Source organism: Stegodyphus dumicola, chromosome 8 (assembly GCF_044657685.1).
Source record: "Stegodyphus dumicola isolate Sdum_Otavi_A_Nest chromosome 8, ASM4465768v1".
NCBI classification, from domain to species: Eukaryota; Metazoa; Arthropoda; class Arachnida; order Araneae; family Eresidae; genus Stegodyphus; species Stegodyphus dumicola.
In genome coordinates this window covers 107,215,476-107,238,139 of record NC_140775.1, presented here as the reverse complement: position 1 = coordinate 107,238,139, position 22,664 = coordinate 107,215,476, and the positions used below count along the sequence as shown (strand labels likewise).

The 22,664-nt window shown below is 32.4% G+C and overlaps 1 protein-coding gene across 7 annotated transcripts in view; it reads left to right on the top strand.

Moving 5' to 3' along the window:
- LOC118203952 (retinoblastoma-associated protein-like) overlaps positions 1-22,664 on the top strand; it is a 168,095-nt gene that overhangs the window by 107,888 nt on the left and 37,543 nt on the right. For all 7 annotated transcript variants that reach the window (XM_085822241.1, XM_085822242.1, XM_085822237.1 and 4 more), the window contains 4 exons: positions 7,643-7,728; positions 7,819-7,904; positions 8,659-8,723; positions 12,985-13,062. In XM_085822241.1, coding sequence (XP_085678367.1) covers positions 7,643-7,728; positions 7,819-7,904; positions 8,659-8,723; positions 12,985-13,062 — 315 coding nt within the window. The remainder of the gene's footprint in view (positions 1-7,642; positions 7,729-7,818; positions 7,905-8,658; positions 8,724-12,984; positions 13,063-22,664) is intronic.

Here is a 22,664-nt window from a genome sequence, read left to right as displayed (position 1 = left end):
TCTGTTAAATTTTAAATGCAGGTTTTTAAAATAATTATATATCTTTAATCAAACGTCAAGACAACTAATGAGCACTACTCATTTGACTCATGCTGTGAATTCAATTGTTTTAATTGTTTAAAAAGCCAGGAGGCAAATGGTATAACTGCAAATCACGTTATGTTTATATGTAATTATAACCTGATTATGTTAATTGAAGTGTGGTTAGAAAATAAGCTTTTGATTGCATAACAGTATAAAACACAAGTGTAAAAATTGTACTCAGTATATACACAACTCATTTTCAAAGCTTCGAAAAATTGCTAATAATCTGTTATGGATTAAATATAAATATTACTCAATGTAAAAATCATATCTATGCTTCGGAAACTATCTTTAAACCATGTTTAGTTCAAAGATAGAAAATAATTTATCTGGAAGAATATTTCTTGCATGCTGATTTAAAGCTGTTCTTTAATGATGCCATATTAGAGTTGTCACAACCGCCTGTTTTTTCCAAGTAACCTTTTTGCTGAAAAGTAATCATATGGTGTAATTTCAAAAGAGTGAGGTAACCAACTAAGCTATAAACTGAAAGAAATATTACAATAATAGCTATTTACCATGCAATATGAAGAGGTGCTCTGTCTTGCAGAAAATCACTTTTTTCATTTCTGGAACTGTGCAGTGATGAAACTTATAAGGTATTTCTCCCACTTTCCTAGCGTCCTTCGTGGTGTAGTAGTTCTGCACGCTGGGCCAGTATTCCAGAGGTCCGTGGTTCAATTCCCGGTGAAGGCGGTTGCATATTTTTCATCTCTCCGGCTTCCAAAAAAAATTACCTAATGTCTCTACAGTGGTGCCCGAGCTAAAAGGTTGTGGATGCTGACTCTCCGCACCCAAGATTTGGTGACTAGGTCCCCTAAAACTCTGGTTGCCATTTAAAAAGGGGAGTATATAAGGTATTTCTCCCACTTTCCTAGCGTCCTTTGTGGTGTAGTGGTTCTGCACACTGGGCCGGTATTCCAGAGGTCCGTGGTTCGATTCCCGGCAAAGGCGGTTGCATATTTTTCATCTCTCCGGATTCAAAAAAAAAAAAAAAAACTAATGTCTCTACAAACTGACTAACTTATAATAGTAGTGCTGTTTTGTACCTTTGACTGAATTTCTTCAAAAGCAAAGTCTATTGTAAAAGTTAGAAATAAAACACACAGGTGATATGAAGTAAGTGCATTAGAGGGTTTTTCCCCTCCTCTCTTTTGTGAATCCCTTGTGATAAGTATGAAATTCAAGTTTTGCAATTTGAAATGTTAACTGTCTTGTTCAGATAAAAATATGGTGTGTTTGCCCACATGATATTTAGACTAAAGAATCACAAACTCTTTTTCTTGACTGAAGTATAAGAATAACTAATTCAGAAGTCAAACAACAAAAATCTGCGTTATATTTACAAAATTTTCACAGGACTAGTTTCGATGGTTTTACCGAACCATCATCTTCAGCTGCAAAACCGCAAATGAACAAGATAGGAAATAATGATTAGATAAGATAAGAAAGCCTGGACAAGAATAAGCAAGTGGCGCCATCTGTTGGCGAAACCAGAACTAAAACATAATTTCTCTAAAAGCCGAAGGCAAATTTGGATTGGAATTAGGATCGTTAACTAGAACAGAAAGATTTTTATGAATGTGAAATGCCTCTAGAAAATCCAGTTCTCCAATGGAAGATGTTTTTTGAATAATTTTGGCAGCAGAAAAATTGAAAGTGTGATTTTCGGACCAACAATGTTGAGCAACAGAAGACTTCTGTGTTTCTTTTTTTCTAACATATGCCTCATGTTCTTTGACGCGAAATTTTAAGGCTCTCTTAGTTTGGCCAATGTAAATTAAACCACACTGGCAAGGAATCCTATAAATACCCCAGGAATTCATATCCGGAATGGGGTCCTTGAGTATAGAAGTTGGAATTTTATTGATGGGAGAATAAAAAACCCGAAAGTTAAATTTCTGCAAAATATGTGCAACTTTATAGCTAATTGATGGAAAGAAGGGAATGACAACAGAATTTTTATAATCTCCTAAAATAAGAGTGTGGCTTTTAGTGTGTTGAGATGAAAATTTTTTAACTGCTTGATTAATAATGTTGGGTGAAAAGCCCCTGTCAATAGCTATTGCTTTTAAATAATTTAGTTCTTCATCAAGGGCTAGTTTGGAGGAGCAAACTTGAAGAGCACGGAAAACATAGGAATAAAATGAAGCTAACTTTTGTTTAGTCGGATGACATGATTTAAAGTGTGGTGGAAGGCAAACCGATGAAGGTTTACGGTAAACTGTAGTACTGAAGTTGGATGTGTTACGTGTGACCAGAATGTCGAGAAACGGAAGAGAATTGCAAGTCTCAAGTTCAAAAGTGAACTGAATAGCAGGATCAATAGAATTCATTGTTGAAAGAACTCTATTTAAATCATCTTTATTACCTTCAAACAGGGTAAAAGTATCGTCTACGTAGCGGAACCATGCCGGGAAGTTTAAAGTTTCAAACAATTTTGATTCATAATAATGCATGTAGATATCAGCCAGGATGGGACTGAGGGGGCTTCCCATGGCTAATCCCTCAGTTTGCTTGTAATATTTATTTTGGAAAACAAAATGTGTTTGTTTCAAACAGAGTTGAGTGAGAGAAATTAGCTCATCAATTTCGATGCAAGAGAAATGAAATTTGCGAAGTCTGGTTTCTAGACATCTTAATGCACCCTCCACTGGGACATTGGTGAATAATGATTTTACATCAAAAGAAACCATGAGTAAATTACTAGGAGAAATGTTTTTAACCTTTTTTACAAACTCTATTGAATTTTTTATGGTGTAAATGTTATTGTCTAATAGAGTGGAAAATCTAGAAACTAAATATTTAGCTAATGGATACGAGGCAGTACCTAAATTTGATACAATAGGGCGGAAAGGAATACCACTTTTATGAATTTTGGGAAGAGCATATAATCTGGCACAATTCACAACAGATGGGATAAGCGAATGTTTTAAGTTGCTTGAAATGATTTGCGAAGATTTGATCGCAGTTTTTATTTTGGATAAGTCCGAAGGTGAAGGATCTTTAGGGATCGGATTATATGGTCCTTCGTTTAAGAGTTTAGTGACACCATCGATGTAAGTGTTCTTATCCATGACGACTATCTGGCCACCTTTGTCGGCCTTTGAAATGATAATATCCGGGTTAGAATGAATTTCACGCATTGTAGCTCTTTCTCTCGCAGTTAGATTTGGTTTCAAAGGTTTATTATTGAATTTCACATTATGAGCAATAAGATGCCTAATCATTTCTTTCTGTGAATCTGAAACTTTACTGAACTTGAAAGCTTTTTCGATAGGAGCCAAAATCTTTGGAATAGAGGGTTTACAGGTTTGTGAGAAGTTAAAATTATATTTTAGAATTCTCTCTTGTTCTTCTGAAAGACTAACATTAGAAATATTAACTATTGGCTTGGTGTTTACAATGGGAAGATTTTTTGAACTACTTGAACTGGAAGACTGTAAAAGAAGTTTTTCGAATTTAACTGCAAGGGTGTTTTTATGACGGTTAACTGCATTCTCCGTTCTAGACCAAGACTTTTGTTCAAGGGCAGTGAATTTTGGATATGATTTAGCGAGTTCCAGATGAAGCTTATAGAGTTCATGTTCAATTTTGGACAATTGTTGACGTGTATCCCTTATCACGGACCGAAGTAAGGCAAGCTTGCAATTTAGCAGAATTCTTGAAACGCGACTCGAAGGTTTTTGATTAGATTTAATTTGAATAAAATTGGGGATCAATTTTTTACATTTACATTTAAGTAAAAAGTCAAAATTATTCAGGAATTTTTGCCGTTTCAGGCGTAATTTAGTGATAAGGGATACACGTCAACAATTGTCCAAAATTGAACATGAACTCTATAAGCTTCATCTGGAACTCGCTAAATCATATCCAAAATTCACTGCCCTTGAACAAAAGTCTTGGTCTAGAACGGAGAATGCAGTTAACCGTCATAAAAACACCCTTGCAGTTAAATTCGAAAAACTTCTTTTACAGTCTTCCAGTTCAAGTAGTTCAAAAAATCTTCCCATTGTAAACATCAAGCTAATAGTTAATATTTCTAATGTTAGTCTTTCAGAAGAACAAGAAAGAATTCTAAAATATAATTTTAACTTCTCACAAACCTGTAAACCCTCTTCCAAAGATTTTGGCTCCTATCGAAAAAGCTTTCAAGTTCAGTAAAGTTTCAGATTCACAGAAAGAAATGATTAGGCATCTTATCGCTCATAATGTGAAATTCAATAATAAACCTTTGAAACCAAATCTAACTGCAAGAGAAAGAGCTACAATGCGTGAAATTCATTCTAACCCAGATATTATCATTTCAAAGGCCGACAAAGGTGGCCAGATAGTCGTCATGGATAAGAACACTTACATCGATGGTGTCACTAAACTCTTAAACGAAGGACCATATAATCCGATCCCTAAAGATCCTTCACCTTCGGACTTATCCAAAATAAAAACTGCGATCAAATCTTCGCAAATCATTTCAAGCAACTTAAAACATTCGCTTATCCCATCTGTTGCGAATTGTGCCAGATTATATGCTCTTCCCAAAATTCATAAAAGTGGTATTCCTTTCCGCCCTATTGTATCAAATTTAGGTACTGCCTCGTATCCATTAGCTAAATATTTAGTTTCTAGATTTTCCACTCTATTAGACAATAACATTTACACCATAAAAAATTCAATAGAGTTTGTAAAAAAGGTTAAAAACATTTCTCCTAGTAATTTACTCATGGTTTCTTTTGATGTAAAATCATTATTCACCAATGTCCCAGTGGAGGGTGCATTAAGATGTCTAGAAACCAGACTTCGCAAATTTCATTTCTCTTGCATCGAAATTGATGAGCTAATTTCTCTCACTCAACTCTGTTTGAAACAAACACATTTTGTTTTCCAAAATAAATATTACAAGCAAACTGAGGGATTAGCCATGGGAAGCCCCCTCAGTCCCATCCTGGCTGATATCTACATGCATTATTATGAATCAAAATTGTTTGAAACTTTAAACTTCCCGGCATGGTTCCGCTACGTAGACGATACTTTTACCCTGTTTGAAGGTAATAAAGATGATTTAACTAAAGTTCTTTCAACAATGAATTCTATTGATCCTGCTATTCAGTTCACTTTTGAACTTGAGACTTGCAATTCTCTTCCGTTTCTCGACATTCTGGTCACACGTAACACATCCAACTTCAGTACTACAGTTTACCGTAAACCTTCATCGGTTTGCCTTCCACCACACTTTAAATCATGTCATCCGACTAAACAAAAGTTAGCTTCATTTTATTCCTATGTTTTCCGTGCTCTTCAAGTTTGCTCCTCCAAACTAGCCCTTGATGAAGAACTAAATTATTTAAAAGCAATAGCTATTGACAGGGGCTTTTCACCCAACATTATTAATCAAGCAGTTAAAAAATTTTCATCTCAACACACTAAAAGCCACACTCTTATTTTAGGAGATTATAAAAATTCTGTTGTCATTCCCTTCTTTCCATCAATTAGCTATAAAGTTGCACATATTTTGCAGAAATTTAACTTTCGGGTTGTTTATTCTCCCATCAATAAAATTCCAACTTCTATACTCAAGGATCCCATTCCGGATATGAATTCCTGGGGTATTTATAGGATTCCTTGCCAGTGTGGTTTAATTTACATTGGCCAAACTAAGAGAGCCTTAAAATTTCGCGTCAAAGAACATGAGGCATATGTTAGAAAAAAGGAAACACAGAAGTCTTCTGTTGCTCAACATTGTTGGTCCGAAAATCACACTTTCAATTTTTCTGCTGCCAAAATTATTCAAAAAACATCTTCCATTGGAGAACTGGATTTTCTAGAGGCATTTCACATTCATAAAAATCTTTGTGTTCTAGTTAACGATCCTAATTCCAATCCAAATTTGCCTTCGGCTTTTAGAGAAATTATGTTTTAGTTCTGGTTTCGCCAACAGATAGCGCCACTTGCTTATTTTTGTCCAGGCTTTCTTATCTTATCTAATCATTATTTCCTATCTTGTTCATTTGCGGTTTTGCAGCTGAAGATGATAGTTTGGTAAAACCATCGAAACTAGTCCTGTGAAAATTTTGTAAATATAACGCAGATTTTTGTTGTTTGACTTCTGAATTAGTATTTATTCGGCGTGTTATTGTGTCTTAATATAAGAATAACTATCATAATTTTTCTCTGAATTTCTTTGTTGTAACAGTTATTGATAACTGATATTGTATGATAACATATTATTTTGCAAAAATTTTTATATTCTCAAATATAGCATATTTGCATATCTTTATTTCTGCACATATGTTGCTAAACCTAGTATTAGTGGTTAGCAGTCCAGTCATCTGTTGGTGGTGACAGTTGCAGCTTCTGCTATCATTATGACTACTTTTTATATCCTCGCCAGTTCTAATTTTCAGTTATGCTTATTTTTTTTTTAAATAGAGAATATTCTTTCTAATTGCAAGAGTTGATATAGCATAGTTATCAACTTTTCTGGTTTTATTGAGACACTCTTAGTTTTTCATCACATCTCCTAGTCTCCTAGCAGATCATTGAAATTCCCGGTTTTTAGTCTTTACCACTGAGAGTGTTTTTCAGCAATAAATGAAATTGATTGAATTAAGGAAACTTAAATTGTTCAGATTTCATTGTCTCTCCCAGACATGATGTTCTTAATTTTTCTTGTTACTTTTTTTTAATCTTAGTGTCCTTAATCTACAATAGATATGTGTAGAATTTTATATTAAGATTCAACCAATATTTATTCAGTAAATATTTGTATTTAATTTTGTATTATATCAGTATATGTCAGATTACTAAGTTTAGTCACACAATAGTACATACATGATGTATTTTTATGGTGTTTGAAAATTCTTTAATAAGCCAGCATAAAAATGTAAGAAAAATATAAAATGAAATTAACCAAACAATATGTGATTTAGAATATGTAATTAAATTTTAATGCATTTTTATGGCTGAATTATACTATAAAAGTTGGAATAGCCTGAATCGCATGATATAAAGCGAGTTTAAGTCAATTTAGAGTTTATGTAAAATGGTACTACCCATAAAGAATACCCCCTCCCCGAAACTCCACTTTTGGCATGAGAAAATTCCGGTTTTTCATGGTTCATGGATGACAGCTATGATATATGAGCTTTCTGCAAGTTCTTATAGCATCTAAATTGATGAAATGTAACTGCCACATTGCCCCATTTTGCTAGTATTCAATCTCATAAGGCAAAGTGCTTCCTAACGCTGTTATCGAAATGTCTGGAGATTTTAACTTGCCCTTTTATATGTCTCAAATAACTTGGTATGTTATGGAAATCTGTTATTTGTCACTTAAGCAGATCTATTTATTGGTAATCATTGAAACTTGGTTCTTCATAAATCTTTTCTTGATATCTTAATATTTTAATCAGTTCAGTTGAAGAAATTGTTATACTATATAAAACTGCAAAATATATCATAAATATACAGTGAAATATATTTATGACTACCCAGTGTATTTAAAAATATGTGATTAATAAAGTAAATTATTATAATTCATATTCTTTATTTTTAATGTTAGGGTTCTTCTGTATTTGGAGGTTTATCAGGAACTGGGTGCTCTCCATCATGTAGAGCAAAATATGCATCCCCAGGGCAAACTTCTAGGTAAAAATCATGTATTGTATTTCATTAAATATATTGAAAAAAAACTGATATGATTGTATAACTTAATATATATATTTTTTTCTTTTTTAGTTTTTGGTCCCCAAACAAGGATCCATCTCAGAATTTTTCTACTACTCCTCATACATGCCATGCAGTTAATATATTTCTAAATAAAGGTTTTTATAGTATTATCTAACTTCACATAATTAAGTCATTTAGGCTTCAATTAGATAAAAGTTATATTATAAAGGTAAATATAAACAAAAAAGAGATTAAAATCATTTGTACAGAACAATATTTGGTGATAGTTTTATAGAAGATATAGTTTAAAATTAATATTCTGTGCTTTTTTTTAAAGCCCAATATTTTCTATGAGATATAGTTTTAATTTAAAAAATTCCATTTTGTAATGATTTTAATAAATTTAATAATTTTGCTAATTCATAATTTTTAAAATGCATTAGTTTTTTTTAATTGATCTAAGGGTGTTAAATTTTTCTATGGAGAACAACTTTTATTAAATATGATTTCAAGTATTGTAAAGTTGTATAATTAACATATTTCCTATACATTTATTTAAATTTAAAATAAAAATTGGGTATGTATAACTGCAATGCACATGAACAGTTTTTCTTTTCTGCTCTTCAAAAATTTTTCTTCTTAAAATCTAATTACTATTTTTACAATAATTTATGAGGTGCATTTATTTTAGCTAATGAATAACTTGATGAATTAAGTATTTCTAATAAAACTTTTTTTTTCACTATATGTTTTGTTAATATTTTTCAAATTAAAATTAATTTACATATGTTATGATTTAAACATTAATAAATAATTGAATTAAGTTATATGTTTCTGTTTAATGAAACACCATTTTTAATATGAAATCTTTGTAAATTTTGTGATGTATGTTTGTTTCTTTTTACACAGTAAGCCGTTTAGCATATCAACGATTTGAAAATCTATGTGAAATGCTACAAATTTTAAAGGAAACAGTTAAGTCTTTTAACTACTCTTTCAGTAATTTTCTAATGATTTTGTCAAATACAGAAATTAAATTTTAAAGCTTATCTCTTTGTAGCATGTTTGGTTTTGTGCTTATATATACAGGGTGTTTCAGCAAATTGATTACAGACTTTCAGAAGAGTACGCCTAGACAATAGACAAACACATAGCAATACATGGTCAAAAATGCTTCCCTGGTGCGTTAGTGATGACACAAAACACAGGAAAGGAAAAGGACAGGAACAGGGTGAGAATTATGTTTATTAAGCTTCATGCAGCAGAAACCAAGAAATAAGAACAAAAACATCAAAGATGATGTTCAAAATTATGACCCGGACTGTGATACAGAAACCATGCATCATGCATCTTCCATGCGCCGTAGATGTGAGGCCTGCATCATGGTCTGTAGGCGTAATTTTGAACACCTTCCTTTAATGACGATTGTTGTCTGTTTTTGTTCTTATTTGTTGGTTTCTGCTGTACTAAACATGGTAAAACATATTTTATAACACTATTCATATCCTTCCTTTTTACTTCCTTATATGAAGTAAAGGAAGAATTGTAATAACAAAAAATTCCAGATTTCGTATTTCAACGAAAATATCTGATTTTTATTACTATAAAATATCAGTATATAAGGGCAGAATAAAGGACTGTTTTTCACCAAAAGGGTTATATAAAATTGATTTAAAATGGATTTAGGAGATATTTCTTTATTACGTCTGTATGTACATATTTCGCATAACTCAAAAACAAGTAGCCTCAGAACATTAAAATTTTGTGTATATGACTGCTATAACATGTAGATGTGCACTTCTCTTTTTGGTTGCAATCGGCCGCACTAAAAGTATATAAATATATAACCATTAAAACCTAGTTTTTACCATAGGGGCTTTGTAAAAGTCCTAAGTATACTTTAATATAATTCCATTTCGAACTTTTACCAAGCTTCTGCGGTAAAACCTAGGAGTTGCCAATGCCTTCCAGTAAAAGCTCAAAACGAGATTATTTATGATAGGATTTTCCATTCACAGATATATCGTACACAGTGTGTCCCCAAAAAAAATTAAAACACACTTTTAAACTGATAATATAAATTGTAAATGTGTTCAAAATAAGATATCATTTAAGATTATGTTGATGAAACCGTCTTACAATTATTTTCAAAGAGTTTCAAGAAATAAAAAGAAAAAAATGCAATACTTTTGCCATTTCACAAACAAGATCTCATGTGAAACAGCTGAACTAATACAGAATTCTCTCGATAACTTCTGAAGAGATTTCAATATTTTTTTAATAATTTTGGCAATAGTTAAAAAAATTAAATTGATAGATCAGGAAAAAATTAATAAAAATTATGAAATTTAAAAAATAAGAAGAATGTAATATATTTTTCTTCAGTACATCTAATGATTGTTACTACCTATTACAACAAGTCTGATTGTAATGGCATTTTGAATTATAAAATAAGTCAGCTGATTTGCATGAACACATCTTCGTAGTACACTTCTTTAAACAATTGCATTTTCTGAGTCCTTGTCCCTCAATTAAAGAAAGTTTTTTCTACTTCACATACACTTATGTCTCCTGTACCAACTTCTTCGATGTTTAAAAAATTTTCTTTGCAAAAAGTAACCTGGTTTTTTGTGTACAATGATTTTAATTTACCAAACGTAGTACCAAGAACGTAAAACTCATCATCTTTAATATCTGTAATAACGACTATTACTGATTTTGCCACTCATTGCATCAGAGTATACATCTGGTTCTTTTTTTTTTTTTTTTTTTTTTTTTTTTTTTTTTTTTTCGATTGGAACTTCAGTATCTACTTCCATCATTATGCATGATTCATTTTCACATGTATTATTATTATTATTATCTTTTGATTCTAAATCAACTGTTCATTCGAGATTAGTGCCTTCATCTTTGGTTTTAACCATGCATTCATTATTAATATAAGTTCTCTTCAGTCCTCTTCCTTCAGTGTCCATGTTACTAAACAAATTACGTTGATAAACTGAGTTAGCAAGTCCCAGCTTCATTGGACAACCAAACATAGCTTCATAAGGTGAACATTTGATTCCCTCATAATATGCTTTGTATATCATTGCTTGAACAAATTTTAATCCTTGCGACAACTTTTCTGTCTCATTTGTTTCCATCCGTGTTGTCAACATGTTCTCAGTATCGTGCTTTACCCGTTCGCCAGAACCTTGCAATTGACTTTGTATTGGCTTATCGTGAATTATTTTTATATCACTCCACATATCACATACACTGTTCATGATTTGGTTGCAAAATTACCTACCTATGTCGGAATGGAGAATTTCGGGGCTTCAAAAGTTGTGAAAATATCTAGAAGGTAATATGTTACTTCATCAGCTCTTTTACTGCTCAGACTTCGGAGTAGGACGAATTTTGTAAGATGATATTGATACACTAAAATGAATTTCATATCACGTACAGGATTGAACTGCATATTTATTAGGTCGACTTGACATCGAGAATTCATTTCGCTTTGCACAACTAGTTTGATTACAATCCCCTTTTTCACAATTTTTTTTTTTTTTTTTTTTTTCTTCTGACATGGTTCTCATAGTCTCAAATACATGATGACAGATTCTACTATTGCATTCTTGTACTCTGGATTCAGTTCCTTAATCAAACAGTTCTTCCACCATGGCCAACTGAGATATGAGCATTATGTATGATGTTGAAGAGTTCATCAGTTGTAACATAATACAGGATTTCTACTTTTTCTGCAGATAGTGGGGCTATAAGTTTGCCCTCTCCTTCAATATTTAGACTATTATAGCATTTAAATCTTCTGTGATGAACTGATTCTTTTTGCTTCACACATTTTGCTTCTTTCACTTCATTTATTAAAGAAGTGTATTTCTCATTTGTTAAATAAAAGCTGTTATTGTGCTTATTTTTTAACAGATTCAGACAAAATGTCGTAAAATTTTTTCCGCATAACCTAACTCATTTCCTTTCAGCAAAATAAGAAATGTAAAATATGTTGAAATGGAAACAAACTGCTTTTTTTTTTTAGATTGTAGCCTCTTACACTTGTTTGAATTCGCTCAAAGCTAGAGTGCAAATGGTGCAAATAAAAAGGAGCAGGAACAGAAAAGTGTCACAATGGAATTTGTGTGCGCAGGTTTATCCAGAGTCGATTTACCAGAAGGCGTTGGTAATTTTTAGGTTTTAATGCAAAGGCTGGGTAAAAGTCCAAAATGGAATCATATTAAAAGATACTTTGGACTTTTACTAAGCCTCGTTGGTAAAAGCTAGGTTTTACCAGTGCAAACTAGGATATACCAGACTTCAGGCTTTTACAGTAACATATGCCCATGCATATTCTTATATGCCCATTCTGTCACTTAGCTCAGTGAGCTCAGTTTTTTTTTTATTCTTATATGTTGGTAAATTGTGCATTTTTTGCTTTAAAAATGATTGAATTATGTTGTTCTTATCTTCTGGTTAAGGTTTTTATGCCTTTAGTTAATATGTGTGCGATAGTTGTAGAATTATCAACAATTTAAAAGTTAAGTGCAATTAAGCTTATTTTTACCATAGCAGCCATATTTGTTTACATTTGAAACAGCAGAAAGTGAATGAAATCTTTTTGCACCTTCAGTGTCTTTTTGTCGAGTGGAACCAAAAGGAAACTTTCAGTTTCATGCACTAAAACATGTGCCTTCTTGCCTGCTGGCCGAATTGCTTGTTTTTGCATAGAAACTGTAATTTTAATTGTAAAAATTGTTTTTTAATTGTTCTAACCATATTTGGTGTTTTATATTTTTCTATATCTTTCAATTTTTAATGAAAATATTTTGAGTTTTTATGTATTTTTCCTTTCTGAAAAGTGAGAACTGAATTTATTGAATGAGAAATATATCTCTAATGAAATTTGAGGAAATAAGTTTAAATGTAATGCAGGAAAAATTGCGTATAATTTAATATTCCGTACAAGGAAGTCATGTGGTGTACACATCAGATTTTTTGTGTTGTTACTAACGTGCCAAGAAATCATATCTGACCATGCTTTGCTATGTGATTTTATCATCTAGGTGTACTCTATCTCTCTTGAAAGTTTGTAACCAATTTGCTGAACACCTGCATTTTTTAAATAAATATTTAAAATTAACATATGTAAATTGTGCAATTTAGAATTTAGTGGCACTATTATCAATATATTATTACAAAACTAATATTATAAAAAAATAAACTATACTTAATTTTTAGAAAGCAAATATCTGGACTTGCATAGAACATGTGATATATAAGAAAAGTCATTTGCTGAGGGGTAGGCATATAGATCAAGTAAGTTACTTTTATAAATTATCTTTTTGCTAATGTCTATATACCTTGGGAAATACACTCTATAACAAAAAAAATCGACGCACCAAGAAGGAGTTGCCCGATGGAGACAAAAATTGGTGGATAAAAAGGTTATGTACATAGAAAATGATTAAAATTTCAGAACAATTGATTGATTCATTTCAGAGTTACATAATTACAAAATAATGAGCCCAATAAGGTGTTGACGCACCTCTAGCGTGTGTGCAAGCTGCCACACGACGTGCCATGGGCTGATAAAGCTCCCGGGTGGTCTTTTGCAGTATTGCTTGCCAAATTTGATCCAATTGTCGGGGTAGGTTATCAGCATTCCTTGGTAGATGCAGTTGCCTTCCCATCATATATTATCCAGACATGCTGGAGGGGAGAGAGATCTGGCGATCTGGCTGGCCAAGAAAGTGTTTGACAATCTGTAAGACAGTTCATAGCAACAAATGCCATGTGTGGTCTGTCATTACCTTGCTGAAAAATAAGGCCAGGGTACTACAAAAGGAACGGTAGCAAAACAGGTCTCAGAATGTCTTCGACGTATCACTGTGCTATAAGTGTGCCTCTAATGACGATGCTCTGGGCCTCTCCAAACATGTCGTCAATGATCGTCAGGACACAGTTGGAAGCGGGATTCATTGCTAAAGACTATATGTCCCCAGTCAGCATCATTCCAACCTGATCAAGCCAAGCATCACTGTAATCTGGCTTGATAGTGTGCAGGTGTGAGTGGCAGGTGACGTAATGGTCAGTATGAGCATAGATTTCACTCTTATCAGTTGTCTGTGAATGTTCATGATGTGCAGGTCGCACGTCTAATGGTTGATAGCAATGAATCGGGCTCTGTGACAGCTGATCTGGCAATCACTCTGTCCTCCCAATCTGTTCTGGCCCTAAGTCGACTGCTACCATCATGACGCTGAAATCTGCCATTGTGCACCCATTCTTACCAGCATCTTCTAATCGCGACGTCACTTCGACTCATATGATGAGCGATTCTCCGATTTGCCCAACCTGCCTCTTTCAATCCAATGATACGGCCTCTTTCAAACTCTGACTGTTGCTCGCAATGAGCTAGAATCCTGCGTTGAAGCACTTTTTCAGTCATTGAAAAGTATCCTAAATCGCAATGCAACAGAAATTTTTAACAACAGTTTAAGAACAGCTCCGTATACACATCTGCTGGATGCACAGTTACGATCCTCTGGAGATTGCACTATTCATTCACTGGACACCAAATTTTAATCATTTGCATATTTGGTCAAAATATTTATGCATACAAAATTTCAAAATAATCAGATGATTTCTTCTTTGGTGCATCATTTTTTTTTTTTTTTTTTTTTTTTTTTTTTTTTTTTTTTTGTTATAGAGTGCATATGGAAAAGCTAGGCATTTCACAATATGCAACTAATTCCACTTGTCTCATTATTTCACATCTGTTTGTAAATGTGACTGATATCATATAAGCTTAATTTTAAACATATAGCATTAGAATTTATTTATTCCAGTATAAAAAGCAAAAAATCAAATAAATTTCAAATGAAATTAATTTGGGTAGATTAGCTATTGCTTAAAATTCTAAGAATCTAATCTTAAGTCTCAGGTTAGCTGCATTAGTTTACAAAAATAGGAAAATATATTTTTGAGTAAGCACTCGGAAGTTTGGTTTGATTTGTTTGATTATGACAAAGCACATGAGGCCTATCTGCCTAAGTATAGGAATACCTTCGTGGAGGAATTTATAAGGTAAATTTCATTGTATCTATGTTAGACATAGGAAAAATCATGAAAACAACTATACAACTTGCTCATTTGCTGGGCTTTGAATCTGAATTGAACTACTAGCGTTCACTCAGCTGCTAGTAAGCCACGTTTTCAGAAGTAAAGCATTCATAATTATTTTTTAATGTGCTATGAAAAGTCATATTAGTCTGAGTTTCAACACAGGAAAAGGTAACAGTGATGTAAATGCAGTTTTGATGATGTCATAAATTAATTCAAGAGGTAATAAAATGTCTTGTAACATTATTGTGAAAATTCTGAATTGCATATCCAGGCAATGACTTTCCTTTCAGTAAAAATTTAGAAATTAAGTTTTTAAGAATTAATGTACATCAAAAATAAGCAGTAAAGCAATTGATAACATAAGAAGTTACGGCTTACTTTTATTTGCTATATTATTTTATTAGCATTGAAAAGAAATGTCTTTTTCTAAAATTGAAAAATCAAATACTTATGAGAAAATTATAAAATATATAAAGGAATTTCATCTTTAAGAGAGTTGTGATTATGTTATTGAACTATTAAAATTCAATACAGTTGCTTTTGATGATAAAGCTTTGACTTGAAATCTTTCTTTTTAAGTCTGCATTCAAAATAGTCCCTTCTTATTTAAATTTCTTTATATATTGTATATGAAGCATGATCATATTTGGTAAAAAAAAACATAATTTACATTGAATGCACTATCGGAAAGCAAAAATATCGCTTACTGATTCAATGAAAAATGAAGAGTTAAATTACTTGTTCTGTTAGTGGCAGCAAAGCACATTTTCTATACACTTTCTTTCAAATTTTTCATATTTCCATGTATTTAAACAGTACCATCCTTGTCTTTCTGATCTCATTACATACGTCATAAAAATACTGCATCCAAAAATATTCGCCCACCAGCAGCCGAGCGGTAAAGACGCTGAACACTGGTAGTTCGGTCTGAGGTTCGAATCCCGCGAACGGGCTGGCTGCATGGGCGTTTTCGTGGTTTTCCCCATGTGTAAGGTGTATACGAGCCAGTTTTCCTTAGAAAATCCTCCACGAAAGGCATCCCTCCCTTTAGGCAGATAGCCCTCGTGTGCTTTGCCATAATTAAATACAAACACCAAAAATATTCTGTTTTAATGTTTATTGGTTAAAACCCAATTTAAAATACAGAGTTATTGTTAAAAATATGTTGAATATGCAATAAAAATTATGCAGTAAATTGACACCCATTTAACCATAACATGCAGCAGGGTGAACATTACTTCGTCTTTCCTTGACAATGTAGCAGAGAGAGAGACGGAATGTCTGATGCACCAAACGACAAAGAGGTACAGGTGTGGCACAATGTCGCCTTTTCAAACGAGTCACAGTTCTGCGTGCAATATTCTGGTGACCGTATATGTGTCTGGAATGTCCGAGGAGACCGCACATCGCCTGTTTGCATTCAATATCGGCATAGGGGCCCTGCACCTGGTGTGATGTTTTGGGCAGCCACTGGGTACACAAAACGTATTTGATTGCTGCCCTGGCCTGCACGGTATCCAGATCTGTCACTCATTGAAAACATCTGGTCATGGGTTGCTGAGAGACTGGCCCACCACCGCTCTCCAGCTAATATGGTTGATGAAGTGTGGCATACTTGTGGAGCAGCATGGAATGAGTTGCCTGTTTCTTTCATCCAAGCCCAGTTCGACTCGATGCCTAACCGGATAAGGGCCGTTTTAGCTGCTTGGGTTGGCATCTGTTTCTACTAATTTTGCCCTCTGTAAACCCCCAAACCGCTTATAAATTTAATCATTTTGTCTTCATGCCATACTGTTTACGTGCAATAAATATCATTGTATTTGCTTTCATTCATGGTTTTAAAGGCCAGCAGTGTATATTGAAAGATGCTGAATTTATTTTGTCTCTTGTCTAGAAGGATATAAAAAGCATTACATTATATGGTGCTTGGCTTAAATTGTGGTCTATGATAATGTTTGTAGAGGATGAATTCAGTAACAAAGGTTCCCTGGATTTTAAAATATGTAGGATGTTCGTGACTCATATCTTGGATTTAGTTTCATGTTTGGAAAAGATTAGTATTGTAGTCAGTTTTTTTCTATCAAACATTCTCAAAATGAAGCGGAATAATCTGACATGCAGTGGGAAAGGAAAAAGGTAATGAGGAGAAGGGGAAGGATGGAGATGAAGATGGCGCACTAAACAAGAAAGCTACATGGAAGGAAGCTGACTAAGGATTTCAGTCTTTGTATTTGGATTTGGCTAAAAAATTTTCATCTATGTCTGTTCATGATGCTGTGAAGCAACAAGTTTTTAAAATTAGAGCAATAATTTTGTAAGCAGACAGACATTCAAAGTTTCACATTATCACACTAAGAAGTTTGCAAGTTTCATGTTCTGATATACTATATGGTAATTTTAAAGTGTTGTTTAGTTTCTGAAATATAAAAATCATCTGTATGGATTTTAATCTTAAATAACCTATGTGAGTTTCAATTTTCTGACAGCTTAAAAAAACATGACCAATGGACTTAGCATGTTGCAATTTCTGCAGATGGCATCAAAGTTGAACAAGTGAGTTCTGGAAATATATATTTAATTATCTAGAAAAATCTCTTATCTGGCATCAGTGAGGTCCCATTAGTACCAGTTAAAAGAAATTCTACTGTTGTTTTAACTCAAAATTCCAGCATCGTTTCATATTCGATTTATTTTTACTTTACAAACAGACAAAGATTAATGAAGATATTTATGTGTATGGTTTAACATAATAATCAAATGAGTACATCTTAATGATGAATAATATTTAGTATTCTCTTAGCCTAAATTAAATACTGTGTAGCTTAGAACAGTAATTCCCTGATCACAACATTCCAAATAAAAACTGGGTTACCAAATGCATAGATCAAACTTATTGGAAACCAAATAATTAAACAATACCAAAACAATAAATTCTAAACTTAACAGGAGTGGCAACAACTGTGTATTCTTGGTTTTAATTCAGTCTGTCAAATGATGGCTTTAGACATCAGGGAAAAGAATCCAGTCTTCCTAATCTTAACATGAGTTGCCAATTTATAAAATGGTAAATAGTTCAATTTTTTCCACACAGCTAATAACTATCAAACTTAACCTTAAATTGTTTAATTCATTTATTATATATAGATTGGATCATCATTGCATTTTGCTTCCTATGTTGCAAGTTACAAACATATATAAGAGTAAAATAATAGTAGTTTTAATACGTCAGTAGCTCTGAAAAAATAGGTATAAACTCTAAATCCTTCAACATAACCACCTGCCATGTCTATCACCTTTTGCCAAGGTTACTAGAAGGCATCATACACCATCAGTATGCCCACTTGTATAAATGCTTTATAGTGATTATTCTAAAACTTGGATAATTTACTTTCTGGTATTATCATGGATCCCTCTCAGTGGTTCTTTCATTTTGACAAAAAGATCATAGTCACATAGACTCATATCTGGCCTCTGTGTCATTTGTTCCTGTACATTGCATTGCCATCATTGGAAAAGGATGTGATTTGTCACCAACAAGTATTGTCATTTTCTCTTGAGTGCTGGATGCAGATGTCTCAGGTGATGGATCCCACCATCTTCCATAAAAAAGCATACTGTCTTAATGCAAACATTATCAGGAATCTTCTGAGATGTTGGTGATGGGACATAAATGGAATTCCTTCCATATTTACTCAATATGAATCCGATGACTATGAACTCTTCACAAAAATGATAGAACCACTCCATGGGATCTGTTACAACATTGCAGCAGAGTGGTGCTATATGCACTTTAAGATGGTAGCTGTGAAGCATCAACAGGTTCTAATGGTGTGGTGTACAATGTCTTCCAGTAATTTTTTAGAAGTTGACATTATCGCTGCTTATGTTGAGGGATTCCAAGTGTTGATATCTGTGGTAATAAAGTCCTTTCATAGCTATTGAGATATTGCCACAACTTTTTATTTAACCCTTGTACTCCTTCTACACTGTTGGTATTTTTTATTAAATAATAAATTCAGCAACCAAACAGCAAATACTGTATTCAATTAATTTTCAAAAAAGCTCACGAATGGCTAGCATTGCGTCTTGCTCGTAGTTACATTTTACTTTTGAATGATGATGACATCATCTGGCAGAGAATTGTGGAAATTGTCAATATTCAGGGATCTTAACTTACAATTTTTTTCTCAATTTTTTTAATACATATCATTGGCATTACCATAAAAACACCTTTACTTTTACTTTATATTACACTTTACTACTCAAAATTTTAAAGTTCTATCAGAAGTAAAATTCTCAGAAAATTTTTCTTCTATCTTCACCCATATTTCACTTCCATATTTTTGTTAAAATAGTTTTCTTATCTATCAGCATGTATTTGACTTTAGGATGTTTTTCATGCTCATCCAGTCAATAAATAGCATCTTCCGCATCTACTTCAATTTTTCATTAAGTTGTCCAGTGGGATATATGAGGTCATCCTTTATCTTTTGATTCATTTTCTTAGTCATTTGTTCTCATATCCTTCTCAGCCTTGATTGAATATATGGTGGTGTGCTTTTGCACTTTCTCTGTATTTTTTCACCATTTGGTGCATTTGCAATTTAAGTTTTATTATTTCTTTCAGCATAACTTGATCCACCTCTTTTGTTACTTTTTTTGCTTGTTTCTTTCATTTTGGCTGTAATATGCAGTGCTATTTTCTTGACTAAAGCTTCTTTGCTAATATCTTGCTTTTCTATCTTCTCATCACTTAATCCAAAAGAGTTTTTCTGCTCCTGTTTTATAATTTGATCTATTTTATTTCCCATTCTGTATATTATTTTTCTCAACTTGGGATAAGGTGATACTTTTTTTATATGTGTTCGTTAACTGTGGTTTCATCATCGATAATTTGATACATCTTATTTGCCATTCACTCTTTTACTTCTTTCAACATGAATGTAAGAGGAGGCAACACTTTTTAAGTACTTCTTCTTTACTCTCAGCTTGAGTAATTTGGCCTTTCTTTGGCATTTCATGTATTTCTTGCTGCTTGGGTTCCAAATAAGATGACATTTGCCGGGGTTTATCTTCACTCATCATGTGGCTGAATATACAAATTCTTCCAGCCTTCTGAACCTTTCTCTCTTGCAAATTCCTCAGGTATCCTTTCTGGTAATGAATATCTTCTTTAATCCCTAGAGTTTAAATGGGCCTCATCAGCAAATCTCTTTTCATACTGTCCTTTCTTATTTGAATCATTTCTGCACACTCCATAGAAATGGTAGCCTCTTGTTACAAAATTTCTTTCAGGCGTATATGGCACATTACCTTCAACTTGGTCAAATTAAACACCAGAGCCAAATTCTCAACCAGTGCTATTTGCTAGATCTGGTATTTTTCTATGCAAGTGTTCTGGAGAATCTGCTTTGCTTCTAACATGAAAGTGATCATATTCCACGTGCCAATTGAACATCTTGCCAATAACAAAAAAAGTATAAACCTTTGTTTTTGTTACATTTGTGTCGAGCGTAATTTTATTAGTATAATTAACATTTGTTGCAGGATAGAATACTTGCTATTCAGTTTTCACCTTTACAAAATTTACGCTATTATTTATTATTTTTGTTGTTTCATCCGCTTGTAATTTAATACATGAATTTTTTTCAGTGCAATCTAACCCAGTAAATGGATAATCTTTTGCAAAGCCCAAGTTATCACCGACCCTAGCATGCCCAGTATGTGGTAAACCTAAGAATGTTTATCCAACCAATAAATTAACTAACAGAACCGAATCTGGAACAGTTAATACCGAAATATATTTTACCATTACATTACCAATTTTTAATCCACAACTGTCACACTAAGACTTTTTTGTTGAATAGTTTGATTTCCAGAACCAAATAAGACCTTTCTGCGAGAAGAAATATTTGGTTTGGCTTGACATTCAAATATAATTCAAAATGAAGCTATGTCTCTATCCTTTAAATCGAATTTTTGCATAAGACTTTTCAAATCGATACATTTCTTGTATCCTTGTAGTTATATTACTTTCCGGTGATGTTTGGAACATTTTTTTTTTTTTTTTTTTTTTTTTTTTTTTTCTAGTTTAAAAGTTTTAGCTTTTGCAATTTAAAATTCCTTTGTTATCAATCTGCAATTTCTAACTGTGTTTGTTTTTTGCATTCTTGAAACTCTAACCATATTTGTTTTTCCCGTTCTGCAATTAGTTGTTACCTTTCTTTTTCTAATTCTTTATTTCCATCTTTCTTGAGTCTCTCTTCAATAATCCTTTCAAAAACTTGTTTTACAATGGTTCATCATAATTTTTTGCTATTATTGGTGATGATATTTTTAATTGTAACCACGATGGCATATGGTGGGAGCATTTTACCAATTTCTTTTGCAAGTTTAATCAGATCGCTCTTGTATCATTTGTTGAGAAAAGTCATTACAGATACTTTAAGACCTTTTTTTGATACAATACTTTAAGATATCTTTACATGCATTTAATAACTTTCATTGATACATTTAAAAGCTTTTAAAAAAATAAACATTTGCCTCTTTTGTTTTCACAACAGACCTTCAATGGTGTTCAGGTATGGAAGTTGACATCAACATCCTACTTCTGAAATTTGGTTTCTTTTTAAATTGCAAGTCAATGAAATTCAACAACTGAACAACAAAATATTTCATTCAATTCAATTTTAAAAAGCTCATAAGTGGCTAATATTGCCTCTCGCTCATGATTGCATTTCAATCTTACTTTGCTTACATTTTTCTTTCGAATAGCAATGATGTCATCTGGCAATGAATTGTGGAAATTGCTTTAGATTTTTTATGCACTTTAAGGTGACAGCTATAAAGCATCAACAGAAGTGGACATTCTGATGGTGTGGTGTACAATGTCTTCCAGTAATTTGTCAAAACATGACATAATCACTGCTTATATTGAGGAATTATTAGTGTTGGTATCTATGGTATTAAAATCTTTTCATAACTATTGACATATTGCTGCTACTATTTATTTAACACTTGTATACTCGCTATGCTAAGCAAGTAAGATTTGATGCACATCATTAATGCAGCATTTAGATAAGTATATTTGTCTTTATTTGTGCAATTAGGAATTGCCAGTTCTAAAAGTACTATTGCTAAATCAGTCTCAAGAACAGAAGTGCTTTCCTTTTGTTTATTAATCTGAATGATTATAGTGCAGTTTTCAGATACATATAATGTAATTTAAACAACTAAATTGTTAAAAATAGCATACCATACAACAATTTCTATCTATATTTTAATAAAACTGCTGTATGTTATATGTAAGCCAAAATGCTGCATCTGGCTCACAGTCCATACCTAGTATGTAACATTTTATGAATTTGAAATTTTCTACAAAATGGGAATTTAATTAATCAAAGTGCAAGTAAAATTAAAGAAAGTCATAGTAATATAAATAACGACTAATGATTTAGATAATTATGAATATTTTAAATGTTGAAAAACATTTTGCCTAATGAATCAATTAACAATATAAATAAATATACAATTTATTAACATCTACCATAACTTTATTTATAATCCAGTTATATAAGCATCCATTTATTACATCACTTGGCTAGTACCATGTATTCCTATTTTCATTTTATAGCTCTTAAAATTCAAATATTAGCTTTTCATTACTGTGTAAGTTTGCTATGGGGAATTTTTCTACTGTATAGGAATCCTTGAAATCTTGGTATGCTTTTTATTATTGTTTTTAACAATAACATCATCTGATTGTTTTAAGAATAAAATATAACTTTAGGGTT